This window comes from Periplaneta americana, chromosome 10 (genome assembly GCF_040183065.1).
Source record: "Periplaneta americana isolate PAMFEO1 chromosome 10, P.americana_PAMFEO1_priV1, whole genome shotgun sequence".
Classification (NCBI taxonomy): Eukaryota; Metazoa; Arthropoda; class Insecta; order Blattodea; family Blattidae; genus Periplaneta; species Periplaneta americana.
In genome coordinates, this window is record NC_091126.1 from 108199117 (window position 1) to 108220892 (window position 21776).

Below are 21776 nucleotides of genomic sequence, written 5' to 3' on the forward strand. Positions count from 1 at the left end.
ATAATACCAAGGAGAATGATGAGAGTGAGTAAAGACTAAATATCCACGAGACTATTTTTCTCATTTATATTCTAGCATATTAATTCATTGAAATTCTTATCATTTGTAAACTGTTGTAACTACATTATACTGCATTGTAAATTGATAGAATATAATGTAAAATTGATATATGTAACAATGACAATTTAATACAACATATTCATACATTATAAATAAATATGTAAATAAAAAATAAATAATGGAAAACAATTTGTCTATGTTTCATGTTACCATTGTACATGAGTTTTATGTATTTCAACACTAAATAGAATATAATTAGTTATACAATACAGACTTATTTATAACCTAAAAATTTTTCCAACAAGTAAAATACATAAAAATCTTAAGTCACTATTACATATTATTACTTTTTATTATAACACCAATTTGGTGGTTTACTATAAGAGAAAAAAAAAATTCTATTATGTAATTTAGATATCATAGAAGCAAATTGTATCTGATGATGCCGTAAAAGGCGAAAATATTTGTACATTATTTATATTTAACATGTATTAACAAATGTTAACATTAAATTGATAAGTCATAAGATTGAACATTTAATATTATTTATTATATTTCTAGAGAAAGTGTTAAATTCTCTGAACAGTAAAAATATTGACACCAACAAGCAACTTAGGTAATGCTTTGCCCATGTCACAAGAGAAATTGCTCTTGTAGGCTTTTCTGGATTTACAAGAATGTGACAAATCTAAGTTTTAAACTGACTGAAAAGCTTAAACAACTGCATTTCCACCAAGCAACAACAAGGAGTATGGCCTGCTTTAAGAATGAAATAATTAGTAAACCATAAACTTTACTGCTGGTAGGACAATATTTATTGCACAGAATAGTCTGTTATGCATACTAGGAGTACAACAGTCATAAATGCTGATTACCAGAGTAATTTCCTTAAAGAGGAGAAGAAAATACTAAATGAACAGAAAAATTCGCGGGAACAGTGGGGAAAATATTTAATGACGTATTATATTGATTTTATTGATATTTCACTCAGAGTTGAGTTTTTATTTATATAGTCCTTCTTGACATGAATTGTAATGACTTCTGATATTACTTTACCATTTAAGAAAATCAGTATTTAAAATTGATTCAAATATGAAACGGTATCAAACATTCATAGCACTGTTCTATATTAATTTCTGAGCAACTGAACAACTCTTAAAGAGAACTACAGGTATGGTATAAATAATTTATAGAGAATTCCTCTCATGATGCATATTAAATGAGATGTTACGTACATCCAACAAAGCTTAAAGAAAAATGGTTACAAACATTATATGAGCAGGGAAAATTAATACTTACAAGTTCCTTTCTTGGACCAGGTTCCATATAATAAGCATATGGATAAGTGTACTGTAAAGTGTACCGGCACTTTGCGAGCAAAGTAGCTGCATCAAGTAGATACTGCCAGTCAATCCATGTTCCGGAGGCATTCATTACTTTCTTATTTATGCGGGTCTTGATCTTTTGTAGTGTTTGCTCTTCTAATTTTAAGCTCTTGGAATGATTCTCCCACTAAATAAACAACACAATTAATTAGAACTGTGTATGAAAATTAAATTGAGCAGGAACAATAATCTTATTACATAAAATGTCAATATAAGAAAGTTAGACACATGACTAAGTTAATTTGTTTCAATTTAAATTTGTTATAATGATTCAAATTCCCTAAGGCCTATTTCATAAACTCACTAATGATAGTCGTTAATGATATTAGAACTCATAGAATAATTAATTAGTTGACAAAATTCTGTTTTATAAAGATTTCTACACACTAATAATATAATTTTACTGATATTAGTTTTTCAGTTATTTGTTCTAGTTTCATTGCTTGTGTTATGTTATGTCTCTTCGTATTGTGAAGCAGTTTTATCTATCATTTTGGTATTGCCTAATAATAATTATGAAGAGAGACTATGTTGTTTCTATTGAACTCATTTACAATGAAAAACATTTAACATACATCCGAGATGCTACATGACCACATATCAGAAAGGGGCAGTGTTAAATTTACATTGCTTTTAAAATTCATTTTATAGTTTAAACATATTATTATTATTTATGCTACTTACAATTTCAGCTACTACTTTCAGAAGTATAAACGTAAGGTTAAATGACCTGTTTTCATATTTACTTACAATGGCTTTTAAGGAACCCGGAGGTTCATTGCCACCCTCACATAAGCCCGCCATCAGTCCCTATCCTGTGCAAGATTAATCCAGTCTCTATCATCATATCCCAACTTCCTCAAATCCATTTTAATATTATCCTCCCATCTATGTATCGGCCTCCCCAAAGGTCTTTTCCCTCCGGCCTCCCAACTAACACTCTATATGCATTTTTGGATTTGCCCATACATGCTACATGCCCTGCCCATATCAAACATTTGGATTTAATGTTCCTAATTATGTCAGGTGAAGAATACAATGCGTGCAGTTCTGCATTGTGTAACTTTCTCCATTCTCCTGTAACTTCATCCTTTTCAGCCCCAAATATTTTCCTAAGAACCTTATTCTCAACACCCTTAACCTCTGTCCCTCTCTCAAAGTCAGAGTCCAAGTTTCACAATCATAAAGAACAACCAGTAATATAACTGTTTTATAAATTCTAACTTTTAGATTTTTTGACAGCAGACTAGATAACAAAAGCTTCTCAACAGAATAATAATACGCATTTCCCACATTTATTCTGCGTTTAATTTCCTCCCAAGTTTCATTTATATTTGTTACTGCTGCTCCAAGATATTTCAATTTTTCAACTTCTTTGAAGGATAAATCTCCAATTTTTATATTTCCATTTCGTACAATATACTGGTCACGTGACATAATCATATACTTTAACTTTTCGGTGTTTACTTCCAAACCTATCGCTTTACTTGTTTCAAGTAAAATTTCTGTGTTTTCCCTAATCGTTTCTGGATTTTCTCCTAACATATTCACGTCATCCGCTGATGTAACCCATTCAATTCCAAACTCTGTCTGTTATCCTGAACTTTCCTAATGGCATATTCTAGAGAAGAGTTAAAAGCTAAAGGCGATAGTGCATCTTCTTGCTTTAGCACACAGTGAATTGGGAAAGCATCGACAGAAGCTGGCCTATACGAACTCTGCTGTAAGTTTCATTGAGACATTTTAATTAATCGAACTAGTTTCTTGGGAATACCAAATTCAATAAGAATGTTATATAAAACTTCTCTCTTAACCGAGTCTATGAGTAACTGATGTACTGTACACTTATACTCCCATTTTTTCTCCAATATCTGTCGAATACAAAAAATCTGATCAATAGTGGATCTATTACGCCTAAAACCACAGTGATGATCCCCAATAATTTCATCTACATACAGAGTTAATCTTCTCAAAAGAATATTGAACAAAATTTTGTACGACGTCAACAAGAGTGATATTCCTAGAAAGTTACTACAGTTAGTCTTGTCCCCCTTCTTAAAAATAGGTACAATTATGGACTTCTTCCATTGTTCTTGGTACAATATCCTTTTCCCAAATAGCAAGTACAAGCTTATAAATTTCGCTAGATAATGCGCTTCCACGGTCTTGTATTAATTCTGCTGGAATTTGATCGCTTCCTGGAGACTTGTACTTTTTCAGATTTTCTATCGCAGTTTCGACTTCAGATAGTGTGGGTTCGGGTATAAATGGCTCAGCAGTTTGTATTTTATTTGGAACTGGAGGTGGAAGTGATATAAAGCTAGACAGAATCTACCACCTTGTTCTAGATAGGCTATATTTTTTTTATTTCTTTACCAATTTATTTATTTCATGATTTATTTATTTATTTGACTATAACAGAGCAAAGCCCCAATTGCAATGAGGAGTACAAATATTTGCTTATAACTAAAAGAACTTGAAAAAAAAAAAGAGATAAATACATATATAAATACTAGACAAAAGTATAAACACAAATGAAAAATGAAAAAGACATAACTACAGATATAAATACATATAGGTCATTTTTACTAATAAAATCATTTATTGGGAAATATTCTCTAATAATAAAAAACCAAATAATATGGCTTAATTTTTATCTTTGTGCTTTATGAGATAATTTTCTAATATTATTGGAAATATTAACTAGGCCTAATATTTTCGAAGAACTAATTAATAATTAATATTTTCATGAAATAGAATTATAATATTAACGAAAATGAGACCAAAATGTAAAAGTAATTGTTACTAGCTTCCCACTTATTCAAACTCATGTCATGAGATAAATCATTTTTAAATAAAATACATGAAGTGTTAAGCAATGGCAAATTAAAATATTAAATATTTTATTATATCAGCATGCCCAGAAACAACATTTTGCTGTATGACTTCAGTGCCAAGAGTAAGTTAATCTCGGATTACAACAAATCATGTAATTTACGTCTTTGATACGATTTATAATAGAGGTACAAATAATGACTAATAACTTATTAGGTTCACACATTGTTACTGAAGATTATGCTGATATGATGAATTATTGATCATGATAGTTGTTCGTATCTTCCTGAGAAAAGTGTTCTATTATGCAATGGAATTGCACTGCTTGAAAGTATTGCTACATAGCGATCATACTTCAACACAAATTTATTTCCAAGCAGGGGCGGCTCGCCCATAAGAGCTGCTGAGCTGCAGCACTCTCTGCTTTGTCAAGAAAATAAAAAATAATTTTAATTTTAATTTGTACAATAATTTTTATAGCTTTTCTTAAGTAAATTGCTTTATATTTCATCTGGCCGGGAATATGTACTATTATCTGATGCATAATATTTTTGCGCATCGACTGTATGTATTGGAATTGACACTGCATTCAAAGTCGTCCTGGGATCTGCAAGGTGGGACAGCTCATAGAGTGTGTGTCTTGCTAGGTCAGGGGGTAGAGAGGTGAAGGGAAGCAGAGGGAAACTGCCGCTGTTTAAAACCCGTATTTCACTGCAGTGGCTTGCAGAGCCAGGCCACAAGGGAAGATCTTTCCTCACCTCCCACGCAACTATTATAATGCTGCGTCAAATGGATTCTCTATTCCCTTGAAACTTAATGGCAAAATTTTTATTTACTCTTCACATACTTATTGTTGTAGAATCTTATCGAGTTAATATAACGAAATTAATATCCTCTTTTGCCTTATTATTATATATCCAGTCTCCTTAACTCAAAATGATTGCGCGAGTAGAATCCTTTTGATATAGCATGTAAAATACGAAAGAGACCTCTTTCCAGTTTTAGAAAATTGTTGACCATCAGTATATCCGAGTGTTGCTTTGGTGTGACATCTTAGTACCGTAACTTAACCAGTGCAAATGTGTGTGAATTACAGAATATTAATTTTTCTCAACTTTCCATTGCAGAGAAGATTGAAGTGAAATTAAAGGGTAGTCCGTTACCAGACTTAAATCTTACTCAAGCTTCGTCTAGCCGACATAGTGCATACTTAAGGAAGTTTAACAGTGAAATTTACGCTAAGCATTTGTGGTTGTGTGGATGTGAACAAAAAATGCTGTATTTTGTTTTCCTTGCCTCCTCTTCGGTGGTGATGCTGCATGGACTAGAAGTGGTGTGACACATTTAGGACATTTGCCCCTAAAAATTAAAAAGCACGAATCTTCGCAGTCTCACTTGAAAAATGGCTATGGTAGGGAAAACTAATATTGCTGCGCAATTAAGTGAAGCGTACAGAACAAACATTCTCAAACATAACGAAGAAGTGAGAAAAAATCGTGAAATTCTTTAAAAAATTATTGACAGTATAAAATTCTGAGGCCAATATTTATTTTATTTAGTTATTATTTTGTTAATAATTGTAACATAAAATATAATACATACAGAAAAACTTTAGCTCACCCCTGAAAGAGTAGAACTCGTGCTCAGGGGCGGATTCCTGAATTGAAATTAATAATTATACAATACAATTTGTCTTATGTCTACTATGCAATTATAGTATATAAATTTAAATGTACAATTTTTCTATTTTTATAAAATCCACACATAACTTTTTAAATTTAATACTAAAACAATTAGAATTGACAAGATTAGGATATTTAAATATAAATTTGTTATATCTACAGAAAGCGTGGAAAACCGGGTAAGTCTCCAAAAGTAAATTTTAAAGGAGGAAGAAAACAAAGTTCACAAGACTCTCCTAAATCGTGTAATTAATTTGGGGAATTGAAATCCTGCATAAATATGTATTCACATACGGGCTTTCAAAAGGAAATGTTTACAGTTATATTTCACTAAAGGTTCTTGGCTTAAAGTGACTTACCCGGTTTTTCTCGTCTATTGTTAAATTCTTACAGGGACTTACATATTTATGTACAATTTTTTTTTAAATCATTATTTACGTATATTATATAAACATACATTTTAATTATTATTTCGCTACTTTTCAAAATATTGTATAATACAGTATAAGAACTTTGGCATATTACAATAATGTCTTATAAGACATTTACAAAACCCTTTGTTATTACACATGTTATTTGGTATTTTCTGCATCTGCATCCAGTTCCTCCAAATCCGGGTCAATATTGGGTATGTTGTCAACTCTCAAGGTCTTGTAGAAGTCATGGAAGACACTGTCGATCAGTGGTAAAATTTCCAAGATGTCCTTTTCAGCACTGACGAAAACAGGACCCTCATGAATCATAGGCAGTGATGTGGGTAATGTACTTTTGCCACGTCTACGGATAGATAATTCTCGGAAAGATTCTTCCTCGGAGAGAGAACTCTTGAAAAATATTTTCGCTGTCTCTCTAGTGTATTTTAGTCAGTGAGTGCTGGTCCACAGAAATTTATTACCTTCTGTATCAACTTTCTTCATTAGGTAGGCCCCACTTGTTTTCGTCAAGGAACTGAAGTCTAAAAAATGTTGTCCCTCCATCACAAATACTTTGAATGGCTTCTTACGTTTGCAAGAACTCACGAGCTGATACCAATCATTTGGATGGTTTATTTTCATCCCTGTCCTCTTCTTTTCTCTCTCGATAGCTGCATGGTCTACATCGCACTCCATATGAGTATGCCCACTCACCAAAAACTTGTGGTGAATTTCACGGATGTTAGGGTTCTTGTCAATAACAAAAAAAAAACATAGCTGCCACAATACTGTTTCTGTTCTGTCCCCCGCAAGAGTCAGAATAAAATGTGATCTCTTCTACATGATCTGGCAACTGCAAAATAAACTGATAGAGACAGGAACCTACTTGATTAGCCCCTCTTCCAGACGTGGTTTCATTTCACATAAAATATATAGCTTCATTGGTGACTAGATTATGGACTGTCAGATTGAATGTCCATAATTGCCTTTTATAAAAGGAAACTGATGTTGTAAGGTATGTTGTCGGTAGGCACTGCTGCAAATCAAAGGCTAACACAGTTTTTCTGTCGTCTTTCTGAGCCACTTCCTTATCATGCCTCTTGGCTTCATATGACTCCTCCGCAGCCTTGTGGTGGATATCTCGTTCTTGTATTGCAGAGTCCCTAGCTTCTCTTGCCAAAGTGTTGATCTTCATTTTCAGTACATCACATTTGTGACAAGTGTCTTGTTTAGGTTTTTTGAATTCCTGATCAAGTTCATGGAAGCATCTAGAATAAATTTTCAGTGAAACAGGATTTTTAGTACAGTCTTTGTACAAATTATACATCTTTGATATATTAAGATCAGAGGACAGAAACTGCTTAGAATTTCTATTTCGGCAATAATGACTCTCATAACTAGGGAAGGAGAGAATATGACTTTCTGCAGACTGTAAATCTTCCATTTTTCTTTTGTTTGCAGGAGAAAACTTTCCTCTGCCATCAGGTGCAATAATTCCAGAAAACGATTCCTTCTTCTTACTAGCTACCCGTTCAATGAAACCGGTTGTTTCCCCAAATGTTTTACGAAAGCATTTCCTGCAGATGGGCTGATTATTGCCTTCAATTATAATTTCATATTTACAAACTATTTCCCTTAACTTGGCGTTGTCTTCAACCACACGATGAGACTTTGGTTTACTAATTGTTATCAATGAGGAAATATATCTGACCTGTTATCATGACTACCAATAGCCCAATATTCTTCAAAACACTTTTGGCGATCTTCTTCCATAAACTTTTCCAGACACTTCATTCGGCATGGTTTAAGGGGAAGCATTTCCCTTGCTTTCACTTCCTTCCCTTTTTCTGATACATACGATTTTCCTTTATTTCTCAATTCTTTTTCTGTCCTTCCTAGTTCTTTTCTTCTGAACAGCAGCATCTGGCTCAGAATTTTCGGATTGCTGTTCCTGATCGTTGTTGAATACATTGGTGTCTTCAGAATTTTCTTCCTCCTCACTCTCATCCATTGCAGTGTAAAATTGATTGTTTGCTATGTCTTCATCAGGGTGGTAGTCTGGATCTTTTACACTATCATCGGAATCGAACTCTACAGGCTCAGTACACTCATTTACATCTGGTCCAAATATATTTAGTAGATCTTCACTGCATGATTTTTGTACAGGAGCCAGTGGAAATGTACCTAAAAATAAGGGTCCTAAAGTTGTAACACAGTCTTCCATATGTTTACTTTCATATCAGCTCATGATTTCAATGTTTTTTTACAGCAATGATAGAATGACTGTCGAACATACACCTGATAATTTGTAACTATTTTTTGCTTTTAATCGGATTTTAAGTTATGTTTTGTCTTTTAAATTTCTTTATGCTTAGAAGTTGCCCATGAGCCGCATATTGAACAGCAGTCGATTAAAGCAGAGTTTCCAACTTTTTGAGTGTCACGGACCCCTTAACATTCGTTCTCGAATTCGGTTCATTTTAAAATGCTTAACTTATAGCCGGAAGCATTTTTGGTGAACTCTGTAACAGAGTGGGGCATAACAAATAAATATTCCAAGAAGCTGAGAAAAGCAATAGAAAAAGTTAAAGTTAGGCTTAATAATTAAAATACTTTTGAAAATAATCTTGGCTTGGGAACCGCTTTTGAATCTATCACGGACTCCCTGGGATCCGTGAGACACAGGTTGGGTACCGCTGAATTAATGTACCAAGAAAGTAGCATATGTGATAAATACTGTGTCAAGCTGTCAACATTGTTAGAAAGAATATCACTTACCATTACCACTGTGATCAGCAATTTCCTGAGGATAAGTTATCTTCCTTCTCTTAGCATCTTCAAAACAACTGTTATCACTGTGAGTATTTTTTAAACTTAGATTAACAAGAAGATGTGCACGATGTGGCATTTTATAAGTCGAACCACAGTTCACTTTGCTACTGTGTGACATTAAACCATATGATAAATGTTCAACTCACAGCTCATTCACAAGGCAGTTATGATTTGGCGGGCTTGTGATTGTTGTGGGTACAGAAATATCTTAGTTCGCGCCTGTCTGTGCTAAAACAATAAAAAAGTGATACCTGAAATTTAATTCCGATTCATATTGTTGACGTTCTCTTTCCGAATATGGTTGTTCTAATTGTTTCTATTATTGATTCCCTTTTCCTTGTTGAAAACTGAGAAGCAAAATGTTTGGTAACTCGACATGGAATAAATTATGCGGACGTAAAGAAGAGAACAAATCAACTTACTGCACTGTTTCTTTCTTGATACGAAACTGTAAGGTCTATAATAACTAAGTAATTCGACTTACCCGGTTTTTCACGCAACCAAAATGAAGACTTGACAAACGAATAGTGATGTAATTAGACTTACATGCTTTTGCTCGTTCGTACTTGGCAGGTGAATAACAAGCTTAGTCGACTTACCAACAATTTTGCATCAATTTCTGTTCTACCCGTTATTTCACCATGCTGTAGCATCTATACTAATTGGTATTAGACTTCCCCGGTTTTTCACGTTATAAAACTTGGCACTGGGAATCAATACATGCTAATAACTCATATTTCACAAAAAGTGGACTTACCCGGTTTTTCACGCTTCCTGTAGATATATTCTTGGGCCTAAATCACTACTATGATTAAATACTGTAACAGTGTTGCATTTTGGTTCAAACAATCTTAAAGAATTCATACCTTTTGTTTCATAACTATGAGAATACAATTCAAAATTATTTCGATTTTTATGTATGAATTTTATTAATACAATATAATAAATTTGTCTTACGTTAAGTACATTAAAATCTAAAAACAAATTTTGAGATGGAAAATCAATAGGTTTATGAAGACATATTTTCATTATTTTCTTCTGTAATAAATAACGTGGATTAAAATTGGATTTAAATGAGCTACCCCATCCTATAATTCCATACATAATTACCGACTGAAATAAAGTTAAATATATTGTGCGTAATAAACTTATTGACAAGTAATTCCTCAATAAAACAAAATAATATACTATTTTACGTAATTTATTACAAAGGTAATTAATGTGTTGGTTCCATTTTAAATGATTATCGAAAATTATGCCTAAATACTTAACTTCAGAGGACTCTTTAATAAAATCGGACATTTACACTGTATAAGACAACAATCAGAATTATGTAATTTAATACTTAATTTACATATGAACTTCCCCTTAGGGGACATGATGAAAAAATCGATTCTATTTAAAAACCCTGGTGTATTTCGTGGGTTGCTATAATTTGCGAGTAATCTAGATGAGCCTCTCAAAAATCATTTGGAACATGCCACTGTCTTTAAAGGTAATTCTAAAACAATTCAAAATGAACTGTTAGATTGCATGTTGAGTGTCTGCCGACCTGAAATTCAGACTGAAATCGATGGTGCTAGTTTCTTAGCGATCATGGCAGATGATACCACAGACGTCTCCCAACAGACTCAGGAAGTTTTGGTTTTTCGGTATGAACATAACGGTATGGTGCAAGAAAGGTTTTGGGGGTTTACAAATCCGTCATCTCAAGATGCTAACAGTTCATCTTCGTTCCTATTAGAACAGTTAAGACAGGTGCTTAAAGGAAACAACGAGAAACTAATAGCCCAAGCATATGACGGAGCGGCTGTAATGAGTGGGGGTAAAAATGGGGTCCAAGCAATTGTAAAAGAAAATTATCCAAATTCTCACTTCGTTCATTGCTACTCCCATCAGCTAAATTTAATAATGCAGCAGGTAACATCCCAAAACTCCCAGGTTCGGATATTTTTCAGTGACCTTTCTGGAATTTATGCCTTTTTCTCGAGATCACCACAGCGCACTTCTGTACTTGATAAAGTATGTTCTCGAAAACTTCCACAAGCCTCTGCAACTAGATGGAATTTGAACAGTAGAATTGTGAAGACTGTCCATGAAAACTTGGAGCCGCTTAAAGAATGTTTTCAAGAATTACTACTACTACTACTTACTGGCTTTTAAGGAACCCGGAGGTTCATTGCCGCCCTCACATAAGCCCGCCATTGGTCCCTATCCTGAGCAAGATTAATCCATTCTCTATCATCATGTCCCACTTCCCTCTAATCCATTTTAATATTATCTTCCCACCTATGTCTCGGCCTCCCTAAAGGTCTTTTTCCCTCCAGCCTCCCTAAAGGTCTTTTTCCCTCCAGCCTCCCAACTAACACTCTATATGCATTTCTGGATTCGCCCATACGTGCTACATGCCCATTTCAAACGTCTGGATTTAATGTTCCTAATTATGTCAGGTGAAGAATACAATGCGTGCAGTTCCCATTCCGAGGCTTATTTGAAGGATTCGTAACAAGTTGTTTTTTACGGTGATGGGTTGTTAGCCCTTCGCCCAACCCCCAAGCTGGAGGACCATCCCTCTTCGGCTGTCCGCGACTGCTTATTCAATATATTCACAGCTACCCTCCATATCTGGAGGCCGTCTCCTCGATCTGCAACCTGAGGACGCGCCATGCCGTGGTGATAGGGACCCACAATACATGGTTTTCAAGAATTACAGAAAGTAAAAAATCGCGCAACCCATCAACCAGCAACAGATCATTTACAGGCACTAGAAGACGAAAAGTTTTTGTTTTGGCTGTCGTTTTTTCGTCGAGTGATCCCTCATTTAGATGTTCTTTACGATCAGCTTCAAAATCGAAATGCTACTTCAGCCAATATCAATAGAGCTTTGCAATATTTTTATGACGTCATATCCAGAATGAGGAGCGAGTGGTGCGGTGAATCCTGTGATGAAGAACACACTTTTGCCAAAAGAAGGAAAACCGATGCTAAGACTATGACCATAGCTGTAAAAGAAATTTGCGTTAAGATTTGTGTCCAAGCCAGAGAAAGATCTGATTTCACTGCACACCTTGCAGCCGCTAAACTCTTGCAAACAAACCGTTTCGCTCTTTACTACAAAGAATTTCCAGAGAAGTAGTTAGAAAATACAGCAGCAACATATCCAATATTAAAGAAGGGACGTTTGTGAACAGAATTAGTCGTATTGTATGACAGGAGAGAGTTTCATGAAGAATCTGGCGTGCTGAAACTGTATCAGATCGTATAGATAGTGGGCTCGAAAACTCTCTAAATGAAGTGTTTTCTCTCTTCAAAATTGTACTAACAACCCCTATGACTACGGCGGAAGCTGAGAGATGCTTTCCCACACTGAAAAGAATTAAGACATTTTTACGTAGCACAATGTCCGAGGATTGTCTGTCGGCACTCGCTATGTTGACAATTGAAAGGAAACTTGTTGAGACAATAGACTTCAATGAAAAAGTAATGGAAGAGTTCGTAAAGCGCAAGAACAGAAGAATGGACTCCACTTACAAGAAATGAATGTTCATAGGTAATTTTTCCATTTTTACTGCTAATACTGCATGGAGTAAAGGTTATTCAGGTAGGCTACATGTACTGCATTTATTTTTGTCCTATAATGATATATCGAAGTGAAGTTTGTATATACCAAAATCTACTGCAGCTCCCACAATCCACAAGTTCACGAGCAGCCACTGTTTCCAAGTCTTCTAATCTCTCTGTAGGCACAATACGAAATTCCGGCTATAGATAATATGAATATATTTCGAAATTCACGACCTGATACCATGAGGTTTACTACGAAGTTACTATGGAAAAGTGTTTGATACATGTGATGACATTGGTGATATGAGGAATAGTTGTTGTTGTTTAGTCAACTGTCCGAAGACACATTTAAACCTAAGTGACACCAATAAGGCATCACTGTTGAGGAAACTAGGTCAGGAGATAATGGGGTAGAGTGGTCAGTTCCTTTTCCCCTTCAGTGCATCTATCACTGACTGGTAACATATTACACTAATCGACTTCAGATGCATACAAACAATTGTTCTTCCTCTAACACATATCAAGTGAGGTGTACTGTCTGAAAATAGAGGTACATATCAGTCAGAACCTCTATCAGAGGTACAGGAGGGATGAGTACATGAAAAAAATTCGAGTACAGGTACAATAATGCACACGATAGCAGTTCTGGGATTCTCTAAAACCATATTAAAAAGACCGCCTAAGAGAAAATTCGAAATGTATTGAAATGTATTTTCTTATTGTTTCTGTTAGGTATATACTTAAGTACAATGCATACACTATATATATGGTGCAAGTAATGTTGCGGTACTGTACTGAATATATTTTCTTCTTAACAGTCCCTTTCTTTTTCTTCATGATTTATGGTGACAAAATTACTATAAACTGCAACATATATTCTTATAGTCCTTCAGTTGGCATTTATACAACGTATATATTGTGAAAAAGTGCACCCTACATCACTGAACGAAAGAATATAAATTAAATAATTACAACATAAGGTGCCCCAGCAGCCTCTGCTAACCTGTTGTCTATTAACACATCCTGTATCTCACAAGATATTGAATATCCACTATTTTTGTAGAGATTTGTATTATGATTGAAGGACAGTTATTCTTACCAAAGATTTTGATTAACCCTCCTGCTACGAAGAGGGGTAATAGGGTTATTCATTGATGGTTTTTCAATATTATTTTCATTTTTCTCCATATTTCTTTCTGAAATTCCATGTATTTTACTGCTATATGCCTGCTAACAATTTGAATTAAGAATAACATAAATAATTAAACTATTTTAAGATGTAATTCACATTATTCATGTGAGGTGATCTTGTTACCCCCTTGACAGTCAGTGCCATGAAAATTCCAGGATATAAAATTCAAAATCTGTAGCTTAATTTTCATAATTTCTAAGTTCGTCTGCTTCCAAATTGTTTTATTTTGTGTTAATTATATTATTATGACCTTTTGTTTCCAATTTTTTATTTTTTATTGCTGTGTGTTATGGTTATTCTAAAAGTGATTTTGTTTGAAATAATTATTAGTGGAGCCTCTTTTCGAAATGCTAATTGTAGTATGGTAGCTCGAATATTTGAATTTCAACAAAGAACTAAAATTTGATTTATTAGTTTTATACAGAGCGTTAGAGCCAATATGTACCCCACTACCATGGAAACTGGTTGGTGGGCGAGAATGATGTGAATCCTGGTGTTATGTATTGCTACTTATGGCAGATTCCATGGCTCTCAAGTCAATATTCAAAAGGTCTCTGTTGTGCACGTTTTTATTGTGATGTACAATATAGAACAACGCATTTTTATATGAAAGACTTTCATGGAATATATGTGGAAAATGTGTTACAGTAAATTCAGACGTCATTTCCCCGATGGTCCTGTGCCAAACAAGAAAACAATACACAGAGTCGTACAGAAATTTAACAAGACAGGAACGGTTCTAAAAAGAAGTGTAAAGTGAATAAACAGGTCTTAACTGAGAAGACATTAGATGAAATAGGTTTTCGATTAGAATGAAGCCCTCAAAAATCTTTGCGCAGATTAGCCCAGGAAGTAGGGGTGTCAAAAACCTCAGTTCAACACGCTACTAAATTGTTGACATGTCATGTTTTATTTAACGACGCTCGCAACTGCAGAGGTTATATCAGCGTCGCCGGATGTGCCGGAATTTTGTCCCGCAGGAGTTCTTTTATATGCCAGTAAATTTACTGACATGAGCCTGTCGCATTTAAGCACACTTAAATGCCATCGACCTGGCCCTGGATCGAACCCGCAACCTTGGGCATAGAAGGCCAGCGCTATACCAACTTGCCAACCAGGTCGACTCTAAATTGTTGAAGTTAAAAGTGTACAACATCCATGTAGTGCATCTCATAAGTAAAAATGAACTACTGAAAGTGCCTGGGAAAGTGCTGAAGTGATGTCAAGTATGTTTGAATGCCGAAGGTCACCATTTCCAGCAATTACTACAATAAGGTAAGCCTTTTATTTCAGTATTATGAGTTTAATTTTGCCGCAAATTACGATCACTAATTGACGGGAGATGGGCGAACTGTATAGCATGTGGAGACTGTGCAGCACCGGTAGTGAGTGGGAAAACACTGTATTTTATTTATTCATTTTTATAACTTCAAAAAACTATTTTCTGGATTTCATTTTATTACAAACAAATATTTTTCAGATGCTCATGGTTGTATATATGGTGTTCTAATATTTAAACTTAAAGAATTAACTGAAATGATTTCTAATTTATGTTATAGTACTGTGACTTTCATTGATTGTAAATGTGTTTTCTACCATGTCAAAAATATATATCAATGAGCAGTCTTGAAATGGCAGGGAGGCAAATTTAAATTTACTGTATATGTTACCACATAGTGTCACTGGTAACATATCTAAAGTTCATTAATTTTGATACATGTTTTCAACAAAGTAGAACAGGACTTTTGAATCACTGTATTTTTTAAAAATAGGATAATTATTTTATATATTTACATTTTTTGTAAGTCTATAGTCAATAATACTAAATTGTTTATATTCCAAATGCTTAACAAAGATCAGTATAAGATTTTGATAATGGTAATTGTATTACTCCCCTTGGTAGTAGTAAGTTGTGAAAAACCTTGGTTGCAGGAGGGTTAACTAAATACATATATTATAATAATTGACATAATAAAGTGCTGCATCAAGCCATGTTCTCCAATGAATTACAATTGGCTCTGCAGGCACAGGAACACTAGGTGCCATTCCTTTGAATTTCAGTAGTCTTCCAAAAGCCTTTAAAAATATTATTTTACAATTTGATATGGATCTGTTTACATGACTTATGGAAGTTTGTATTTCCTCTGCCACCTAATGATATCCACGAACAAAAGAAGATAAGTAGATCATTCTGAAATGATTTTTTTAATTGTTTCGGCTGCTTTCATCATATAGGTCTACTATGAAAAAACGCCCTAATTTCATTTTCATATTGCAAGCATCCTGCCTCACCATGTTTCAGATGTAGCATAAACACAATCTTCACCCCACTTAGGGTTACCCATTTGTTGTCTGCAATTGCTACTATCAAAGTTGCTACTCGTTCAAGCCTTCTAAAATCCAACTACATCATCATCATCGTCAGTTGAGGTTTCTGTGCCACAGACAAAAGGATCTATGGTTTGTAGTCAAGGTGTAAATTATTGTGCCGGTGACTGAATGGCACTGGGGTACAATCGTGAACGTTCCCCTTGAGACACCAAGTGACACCTCATTCTATTTATCCTTCTGACTGGGACAGAGAATTACTAGGTAGTGACCAATTAAATTCCTCGTAGCCTTACTCTTAGAATCAAGATGTCTAATAAAAATAAATTAAAAAAAGGGATTAGGGTATTCCAAAGAAGTTACCTAATCTGCAAAGACAGTGTCAAAACAAGTTGAACACAGCAGTTCTGGAGGTTCTAGCAGAAAGAAAATCAACAATAAAAAAACTGATGCAACAGGTAGTACTGAAACACATGAAGAAATGTGAAAAATAAGACAAGCTGCCCGAAATATCAAATTACTTCACCTGAGCAATCTATCCAATTTACATACTTACAAAATGTAAAGATGAAAATGTGTTATTTGTTACACCATCAGTTATCAGGATACCGGAAATAAATCTGTCTTTTCTTCTAGAAGTAGACACAGCAAAGAGACAAATCCAGATAGAGACAGGTCTGATATTTCTAATGAAGTAGTAAGGTAGGCCCTAATATTATTTCCTGCATAAAACGTGTTGTAACTTAGGCCTATGTTATTTGCATTTCTGCTTACTAAAAACAGAACCAGAAATTTGTCGGTAAATAAAAATATTTGAAGGAATAGCTTATCTTATTTCTTTTAGGACAATGCATTATGTCAGCCGGAGGTTGAATATACTTCCTGGGTGGTGATGTCGCCTATCAGTTTAAAATACATGTACTCCACCTGTGGAATGAATTGTCAGTCTCATTGTGGATGTATTGACAGCAGTGTAATATATTCTGAAGTTTCTTTTTCACTTAGTGTATTTTTTTAGAAGTAATTGAGTGTTTTAGTGGTGCAATGCAAAGGGCTAGTTCACATTGGAAGTGCAGAAATAATCCTGATAATTTTTTATACATTTGTGGATGGTTTACTTCCAAAAATCAGAGGGAAAAAATTATAACATTACTAAATGTGCATATTCTTTATACTTCGGGTGTAAAATTGGTGACCAGGAAAAACAATGGTCACCTCATCAACGTTGTATCACTTGTATGACAAATCTTAGATTGTAGTTACATGACGAACTAAAAACATTCCCATTTGCTGTACCTATGGTGTGGCGAGAACCAACAAATCATATAAATGATTGTTACTTCTGCATGAAAAATATGTCTGGCATGTCTAGGAAAAGTAAACACGTTTTTCAGTATCCAGATATACTTTCTGCCATGCGATCTGTTCCACATAGCGAGGAATTGCCTGTACCTGTACTCACTAAGACATGGAGTAGTGATAATAATGGTGAAGGAAATAACGATCCCCGGTCTGAGTTGTCCCCAGAGCCAGAGCCTTTAGCTACTTCAAAAGATCCTGACTTTCAATCACATAATTCTGAAAGCGAACGACATTTTGTAGAGCAAGTAGACTTGAATGATTTGGCACGTGAATTAAATTTGTCGAAAGAAGAATCTGAACTTCTAGGTCCTAAGCTACAACAATGGAAATTACTTGCATCTGGTACAAAAATTACAGAGTTTCGAAATAGATATCAGACATTTGAAAAATATTTTGCTATAGAGCAGAATATGTGTTTCTGTGTAGACGTTAATGGTTTAATGAGTGAACTAGGGGTTAAGCATAATCCAAATGACTGGCAATTTTTTATAAATTTATCTAAGTTTAGCTTAAAAGCAGCGTTACTTCATAATTATAATGAATTTTCATCTTTTCTGGTTTTCCATTCTGTGGGTCTTAAAGAAAGTTATAAAAGTATGGCTAAGGTTGTGCATGTTTTAAAATATGAGGCTCATTGTTGGAAGATATGTGGTGTCCTTAAAGTAATTGGTTTGTTGCTTGATTTGCAAGCGGGCTTCACAAAATATTGTTGTTTTTTTGTGTTAGTGGGACAGTTGTGCTACAGAAAAACATTATGTGGTATAACAGTGGGACAAGTGGCAGGAATATGTTCAGGGGAAAAGTAATGTAAAAGAAACATCATTGGTTCAGCCTAATAAGAGTCTTCTTCCTCCCTTACACATAAAACTTCGGCTGATGAAGAATTTTGTTAAGGCACTCAACAAGAATGGTAGTGGATTTGCATATTTCCACAGTTAACATACGCAAAATTGAAAGAAGGGCTTTTTATTAGACCTCAAAAGGGAGGCGAAATGTTTGAGAAAAATTTACAAATGGTTGAATTAGCAGCTTGGCAATCATTTAAAAGAGTTGTGCGTGGTTTTCTCGGAAACACAAAAGAAGAAAACTATAAAACTTTGCTGTCAAATTTGTTGAAATGCTACAAAAACATGGGTTGTCGAATATCTTTGAAAATCCATTTCCTTCATTCACATCTAAATTCTTTCTGGAAAATCTGGATAATGATAGTGATAAACAAGAGAAACGGTTTCATCAAGACATTTCCATCATGGAGAAGAGGTACCAAGATCATAAGGATCCAGTAATTATGGAGGATTACTATTGGTTTCTTGTGAGAGAGAGCAGGCAGGAGTACAAGAGAAAACCACATACTACCAAACACTTTTAAGCAAAGTTACAGGTATGTTCCCTTAAAATACGGCATAATGCATGCATGAATGAATCTTAACCTAGTATGAATACATCATTATATCATAAGATTATTCTAACATAATATTTTATCTGAAACCGCGTATATGAGGTTTCAAATGTGTTTATATATTTTTAATCTGACGTGATGGGAGATTTCTATGGCAATTTTCAAAATCAGCGCAACTTTTTCGTTAAGAATCACCTACTTTTATCGCGGAGGTATGACAAAAATTCCTTCTGATTCTTCTTCACCTCCTTTGTCCATTTGTAGACGTCCTCACAGCCATTTCTCCCTAATTTCTCCCCTGTTCTTGAATATTTTTGCGCGAACTCCCCACTCCCTCTGCCTTCATGGGTGCTTCTCTTAACCGGCCAGGGGTCGCACATGGTTTTCTCAACCGGGCAGTATACATTTTGGTGAATTACACGATGTTTCTCTTTTATTGGTTGTTGCAGTCTTTACTACTTCTACTTTTCTTAAATGTGTCAAACATTAAAAATAAGCACCATTATTGATCTGGGTTTGGCGTAAACTCTTCTTGAATAACAGCCTGGTCGTTTCTAATGTGTTTCTAATTAACACGTTCTAAATTTGACTATACTTTCTTTCCAATTACTACTGCGGTGTGTTCTGTGACTTTGTGAACAGATGTTATTACACATAGTAGAGTTAATACACCTGGATAATTTATCACAACAATGGCAATGGTAACACAAATGAAGCTCTGTTTTGTAATGGAGTATTTTTGAGTCGTAAGATTTTGGTTAGGAAGTTAATACAATGGTAGAAATCAGTCTTCTTATCAGTTATTATTGTATTTAGAAGATGTTAATATGTTAATGATGTGATGAGGAGAAGAAGGAAGGAAATCCGGGAAATAAGAAGACTGGCAATGGACCGGGAGAGATACAAGAAATGGGTGGAGGACCTGACGCTGCAAGGCATAAAGGATAGATGAAGAAGAAGAAGATGTTGAAAGCAGTAAAAAACTGCTGCTGCTGCTGGTGGTACTACGATTATCACCACCACCGCCACCATTGTTATTGTTATTGTTATTATTATTATTATTACATTATATATTAGGGTTCTACATTAGGACGTGGTAGAATGAAAGTAAAATAACTATAAAAGCAGAGAAAAATGCCCTAGGTTAAAAGCATCATGCGTGGCCTCTTGCATTATAAACAACCACGCAACCTCCGTCGGGTTAATCTATCAACTTTCCTTACTTTATCTTTTGCTGGCAATTCACTCTCTGATATTTTACTTCTCAGTTTATTAATCTGTTTCTCTATATCCTCCCTTATGTTTTTCTCTATCTTCTCAAATTACTTCTCGATTAACAGCTGGCTCCTGTTTGAAGCTGCTTGCTGTATATTTCTTAGTTCCGCCTGGTGTTTATTGCGCTCTCTCCTGCTCCTTCTTCAATACTGCTGACTTGCGTCTTCTGCTTATTGGTGTGTATTCCTACATTCTGCTTCTGTACACTGATTTTGCTGCGTTAGAATTCTACCTGACCCATCTCAGATTTTCTCCTACATCTGTATAATTTCACTTTCTGCTCATCTCGTTTTGTGTACTCTTCACATGCCCTGTTTCCCTTACTTAATATCCCCTTCGTTTGACTCACTGATTCTGATCATACACTTTCATTTTCTTCATCTCATCACTACATCTCTCTATACTTATGCGTCTGATGTTCCTGTCACTCATCCTTGATGCCTGTTGTCTTCCACTTTCTCAGCCCAACACATTCCAATCACTGCCTTCAAGTGTCTCAGCACTCTCATAACAGCTGTCCCTTGTCTCTATTTCCTTGTTGATAAATTCTGTTTCTGTATCAATTCACTTACTTCGTTGGCTCCTGCTGTCTGTTGTCTTCCATTTGCTGACTTATTCATAATATGTATGTTGTCCTTCCGCCACTGTTTTCCCCTTCATCTTCAACTGTTCAACCTTGGCCCAAAACTCAAGGTGGTCACAATTAATTTAACAATATTCTAAATCGTAATTTTTTTCGTTAATTTTCTGTTTATTGTTTTATATCAGCAGTTCTCAACCTTTTTTGTCTTTCATAATCCTTAACTAAGCTTTTACTGAAACTGTACTCATAACTCCTCCCACATAATTCTTTTTACAACACTACTTATATAAGATGTAATAAAACGATTTTGTATATCTAGGTTAGTTTTTCTGAGTTTAAAATAATTACAGAAATATAATTGGCAAAAAGCGTGATATATTTGACAGTTTTCTGAAAGTAATAATATATTTATTTACAAATGGCTTTTAAGGAACCCTGAGGTTCACTGCCGCCTTCATATAAGCCCACCATCGATCCCTATCCTGAGCAATATTTATCCAGTCCACAACATCATATCCCACCTCCTTCAAATCTATTTTAATATTATCCTCCCATCTATGCCTTGACCTCCCCAAAGGTCTTTTCCCCTCAGGTCTTCCAACTAACACTCTATAGGCATTCCTAGATTCACCTATATGTGCTACATGTCTTGCCCATCTCAAACATCCGGATTTAATGTTTCTAATTAAGTCAGGTGAAGAAGACAATGCTTGCAGTTCTGTATTGTGTTACTTTCTCCATTCTCCTGTAACTTCATCCCTCTTAGGCACAAATATTTTCCTAAGCACTTTATTCTCGAACACCCTTAACCTCTGTTCCTCTCTCAAAGTGAGAGTCCAAGTTTCACAACCATACAGAACAACCGG

The 21776-nt window shown here is 34.8% G+C and overlaps 1 protein-coding gene across 2 annotated transcripts in view; it reads right to left on the reverse strand.

Moving 5' to 3' along the window:
• The window catches only part of ari-2 (E3 ubiquitin-protein ligase ari-2), a 469714-nt gene that overhangs the window by 9617 nt on the left and 438321 nt on the right, over positions 1-21776 (reverse strand). For both annotated transcript variants that reach the window (XM_069838008.1, XM_069838007.1), the window contains one exon: positions 1360-1572. In XM_069838008.1, coding sequence (XP_069694109.1) covers positions 1360-1572 — 213 coding nt within the window. The remainder of the gene's footprint in view (positions 1-1359; positions 1573-21776) is intronic.